Below are 5733 nucleotides of genomic sequence, written 5' to 3' on the forward strand. Positions count from 1 at the left end.
TATATTACAAGCGTATTACAAGTATTACTCGTGTAATACACAGAAGTATTAGTATTATGTATTATAATACTCATTTTTGAAATGTATTTGTATCTGTATTATAATACCGATTTCTAGGTAGTATTATGTATTAGTATTATAATACAAAATATGAGTATTACTGCCCATCCCTGCCCCACATGACGTTTTCGAAGTTCCTCGTCGAATTTGAGTCAACCATACACAATGTAAGCACAACCAGGTAAGCAACAAATTCGCATAATCAGGGAACATCATCATGATAATTAATAGAATATAGCATATATACTTCCTCGCTTGCTCTCTTTGTATTCTTGCCTCTTACCGCCATTTGCAGGTACGCATTCGGCTGCTGTTGAACGGGGCTTCGCCAAGCAGGAGACGATACAAGAGGCTCGCTCTTCCTTCTCATGGGCGTACGGAAAATACAGCTCAGGGGAAATGATGCTGGGAAACGAAGCACCCCAGACGTAACAGAGCAGTTTGCTCATGTCATTAAGGCATACCTGCAGCGCATGTCCCACTTGCTGGGCCATGCTAACTAATAAGTTAGTTGTTCAAATGAAAAAAGAAAAAAGAACAACTAAACAGAGCAGGCTGAGCATTTGTTTCTCGTTTTACTCGGTGTATAGCATCTTTCAGTGGGAATGTTTAAATCTTACCTTCAACTAATAAGTCAGTTGTTGGAATAAAAAATAAAAAGAAAGAAAAATAAATAAACAGAGCAGGCTGAGCATTTGTTTTTCGTTTTACTTGGTGTATGGCATGGCATCTTTCGGTGTGAATGTTTAAATCCTACCTTCAATCGTAAACGAAGCAATTGTTCACTCGCATTCGGAGATCCCCCTCCCTTTTCGGACGAAACAAGCGTTTGGACGGTACGGTTATTTGGACGGGTTGGTCAAGTTTCCCCCCATTTGGTTCAGTTCGTCCAATGCCCACTATGTCCATTTTTTTTCGGACGTGCTGAGTACTTGGACGTTGTGAATACTTGGACGAAATAAACATTTGGACGAATCGGGGTGCTACCGGAATGGTTTATTTTCTCTTTCTCATGCGTACAGCGCTAGGGCAAGATAACCTATGCCTTTTGGCATGTGGGTCAACCCAAAAGTGGCAGATAATGACCAAACACCTGTTCAAATAACACTTGCATAAAATATGCAGAAGAAAACAAATAGAACAAAAAATATTAAAAGAAAAATACGAAAGTATGCGTTAGAACTTAGAAATAATTTATTTGCGCAAAAGCATATGGGAGCATGATAACCTTAGCCACAACTCAGACTTTTAGAACCTAGCCAGTTATTTAGAACTTAGTCAACTTATAATAAATAGCCTTTCTCTCTTTCTCTTAATACTCCTACTTCTGTTGTCCACGTTTATTTTGCATTTATATTATTTCGCGCCCATCCGGCTTTTCATCTGGATTGGATTGGACATGAAAGAAAAGTATGGAGAGGTTAGTACCGACCCAGTCAGGATGGCCATCTCTTACACTCCATCCAAGTACACTGTCCACTCTATTCAAGTCATAGCTACATTCCGTTTATTTATTTTGTTCTGAATGTGTAAAATAATTTACTTTCCATTGCGACTGTGAAGAAAATTCCGAAATAATTTCGAGAATAATTGAGGCTTGTTGTTTGGTTCGGGAATTTGACAGAATGCACTGCCACCATAGACAGTGCAAAAGTTTTAAAAAATTCATCATTTTTCAAATAGTTACCGCCTAATCAGCAGCAGCGCATGGAATATGCATTCCCTTTGAGCATAATGAGAAAGGGATAACGGATGTTTTGGAAATTCATTTACTTTATTTATGTATTTATTCATGGTACTCCAAAGGTTAAATGGCAATTTATTGAAAGCCATATACTATTTGTTTTCGACATGAATTACGACATGAGTCCGACAATACGCATAGGATGACGCAAACTTTCTCTTCGTTTAGCAAGCTAGTCTTAGTGGCCGCATTAAGTTGTGTCCACAGCAGATACGCGACAGCACGACTCGATTGAGTAAGAAAAACAGGTATATCTGTGAACAGGATATTTACATCGGTACTGTAGGCTCCCGAGACTCCACTCTGATAAGGTGTCACCCACTTGAAAGCAAATAAACCGGATATCTGTCATCTGTGATCATTTCTCTGTTTTCACAATCATTTGTTTTCTATTGTTTATTCTATTCGATTGTTAACACCCTTAAACTGTTCGTTGCCCTCCAAAAAGTCTACATCTGATATCATTGTATAGACCACAACCGGACGAGAGTGATATGAGTTCTGGACAGCGAGCACGGGCCCTATAAAATACGGTGCAAACTCAGAACACATCACAACTCCTCCGACGACACTAACGGTAAGCGGTAACACCTTTTTCTTGAATCATGGGTAGTCCCAGGTCTAGTAAGATATTCTTCTTTCTGTTTATTTCTTTATTTCGTTTTATTTATTGCGGCTGACTGCGGCTAGTCTGACTCTGTCGCGACTTAAATCCCCCTTTTTTTTCATTTTTCTATCACATCAGATCACATCTCTACCACAGGTGTTCCCTAATCTAACGCATCCTCAACTTCTACCGTTTATTTTGTGTAGACTTTTTTTAGGTTTCCGTTCTATTTTCGTGTTCTGAGATTAAGAATAGGGACAGACGAAAGGATTTGAGGGAAAGAGAAAGTTTTCATGATGAAAGTACATTCTGTCGGAAGGTAGGGGCAGAGGGTGCAGCCGCCCCCCTCCCAGTTCTCCCTCCTTCCTGAACTATGGCTCTGAGGGTCTCGCCACCCCATTTTTCATCTGTACGTGTCATCCGAGACAGGCTGACTTTCAGCTCTGTTACCGCGCAGAGTGAAAATGAACACCCGTTTAAAAAGCAGAGGACGAAATTCACTCGAATAGGTACTATCCACCCAACAACAACAACATTTGTTGATTATGATTGTTGAGTTTTATCGCCAGGGCCGATGCTCTCCCCCATTGCTTGTGGCAGTGTAGTGAAATGTAATAACAAATAGAAATAGAAAGATAAAGAAAAGAAATGGAAACGTAGGTCGCACTGAAGCGATTAATGAGTCGCATCATAGTTGTGTCCAAAAAGGCCACAAGTGCCTTGAGGGCGCAGCGTTGGTGGGCTGAATTTGGCCATGGACCAAGCAATTATGACAATGTGAGGGTGCGAATTAAGAGACAAAGAAAGAGTGGTTGGGGAAGGTCGGCAGTGTAGGCAATGGAGAAGAATGTGCTCCACCCAATACTTCTATTGAGAATGTGATACCGTATGTGCGAACCCACCTCGCCAAGAGTAGCCGCACGCCACTTAATAGCATTGCTTAGAAGGTACAGGAAAACTCAGATTTAGCTCCTGTAAAGGAAGTCAACTTGTTTTTGATCAACGCATGGAAACATTTTCAGGCTAGATTAAGCAGTTAGCTGGTGTGCTTGGTGACACGTGTGACACATCTGCTGTCTCTGCCTGCGCCATGGCAGGAACATTCCGCAAAGCCTTTTTAAAGCAACAATGATGACGACTTTTGCAGACGGCACCATTGCGCTTTTGACGAGAACGAAAATCAACAAGAAAGGAACACACCACTGCACGTTTAATTTTATTTCACTTATGCCACGTAATGAAACAATCAACCAACCAATGTTTCAGTTTGTGCTGCTCAAGCGCCAATTTCTTTTTTGACTCAAGATACATAATCAAGAACGCGAGGTTACCTTTTCATATGCGTTACGCCCTCCACAGTCATCGGATGGTATAGACGAGTCGTTTCTAGTAAGTACATTAGTGGCCCCTATAGGTTATGCTTATCCTCCCCCACGTTCCGTGAACGAATTCCGTCACCCCTGTCAGGGAGTATTGCAACTGCGAAGCACATTTTAAGGCATTTCAACGCGTGTGCATCGTTAAACTGGGAGAATGCAGACATTCTTCTTTCTTGAAGCAGGTTTGCCTTTGAGAGTCATTCGAGTAGGATCATAAGAGCCAAGATGCGTTTTGCGTTCATCATCGCCGCTTTGGTCGCCGGTAAGTAAATGATCACTGTTCTTGGACTTCTGATAAATCAGCAGAGCATTAAATATGGATGTTTTAGGCTACTCCTGTGTTCGTCGCTAAGGGACACAGTCCAAATAAATGAGCGTTTGTTTCTTACGTCTTCATCTCGTACCAAAACAACTAAATTATAATTCATAATGCTTAAATCATTCGCGAATCGTTTTCGTGCTTGGGCCAGCGAACTTTGCGAAGCTCATAAAGCTGTACTTGATCCTTATTTCATCCCTGCAGGTGCATTGGCAGGGCCTGTGGTTGAACCTTTCGAGGTACTCGACGAGGACTCTGTTTCTTTGCCGGACTTCGAATTCACTGGACTTGGACTCCACAGGAGGGACGTGAAGTTCACCCGAGGAAAGGTAGAGGGTCTGAGCACTGTCCTCAGGCCCCTTCGCGGTTGTAATGGACGTTACAAGGGCCAACTCTCTGTCAGCGGCCTCAACTTCACCTACAAGGCTGTAGCCACTCATCCAGATCAAGAGTTCGACGTGGTAGTAGAAGTGCTACATGGCCTAACAAGCGTAGACAGCGAGAGGGCTTACGGTATGCACTTTCCTACCACTATATGTGCGATAAAAGGGCAGTATCTTGCCAGGTACCAACGTGCGGAAAACTCATGAAAGGTCGCTAGTTTTGACATCTCAGGCAGTGCCAGTAACAGGAGCCCAACCCGCACTTCCCCTACCTATATGATGCTCGCTGACTCTTTAATACTCCCAACGTGGTAGCTGAGACATCGATGAAGTTATCTTTGTCTTTTGTTCGTGGTAGCTGTCTTCTATCAAACTCTGCGACTCACAGTAGTATTATATTATATTATGCTGCATATGAGGGGTACATGTATTGTCAGCACTGGAAAAGGCGACACCACAAATGACGTGGCGACGCACAACCTACTTATAAATTTCATCCCCTCACCAGTTGTGAAATTACGACTTTCTACACTGTCCACAGCTGCAAGTCTCCTCTGGACACGATAGGTTTTCGTGTGCCAGAGCTCGCAAAGACCCACAATGGTAACATAAATCCCCAACACATATCTTTGCAGATGAAAGTTTGCCAGCGAAGGACCACCGTGTGAGGGCTCTCCACCAGTACGTTAGACAACCAGTGGAGTTCACCAGCGACAGGCTCGAGAGCCGTGTGTTTGAAGAGCTGCTCAAGCAGAAATTGGCTCAGCTTCTGGACCAGTTGACGCAAACCGAATCTTTCGAGCATTTCTTTAAGAATGTTGTCTAGGGTCAAAGTTCAATAACCTTCTCACGAGGGTTAGTTAACTCGCGAAATGCTTTCTGTAAAAAGTGTTACAAATAAATGATATGCCCAATGGACCGCCTCCTCGAGTCATGGCACCTGAAAGAGCATCACTATTATGGCTACAGACTGTCATTTAGGCGGATCAATGATCAGAGGACCACATCTTGCCTGCAGGATTCGAGGGGAACGCAGTCCAGCCGTTGACGACTGAATAATATATTCTACTGAACACCGTGGGGATGGGTCGACCTGTATGAGTAAAATCAGCTTCCCTATTGCTTCAAGTCTACAAAATCTACAAATCCGCAATTCGTCAACCAGGGAAGCCAATTATGAAGTTATGTCCCTTTACTAGTGCCGAGCAGGATATTTGACGCGAATACTTATATGTTCTATT

The 5733-nt window shown here is 42.7% G+C and overlaps 1 protein-coding gene across 1 annotated transcript; it reads left to right on the forward strand.

The window, feature by feature from the left end:
- The first annotated feature begins 3972 nt into the window (after nt 1–3972).
- LOC135369509 (uncharacterized) lies at nt 3973–5410 on the forward strand. Its single transcript, XM_064603095.1, has 3 exons — nt 3973–4052; nt 4314–4622; nt 5128–5410. The coding sequence occupies exons 1-3, from the start codon at nt 4016–4018 to the stop codon at nt 5316–5318; spliced, it is 537 nt and encodes a 178-aa protein (XP_064459165.1). The 5' UTR covers nt 3973–4015; the 3' UTR covers nt 5319–5410.
- Nucleotides 5411–5733: the final 323 nt, after the last annotated feature.

Source organism: Ornithodoros turicata, chromosome 1 (genome assembly GCF_037126465.1).
Source record: "Ornithodoros turicata isolate Travis chromosome 1, ASM3712646v1, whole genome shotgun sequence".
Lineage (NCBI taxonomy): Eukaryota > Metazoa > Arthropoda > Arachnida > Ixodida > Argasidae > Ornithodoros > Ornithodoros turicata.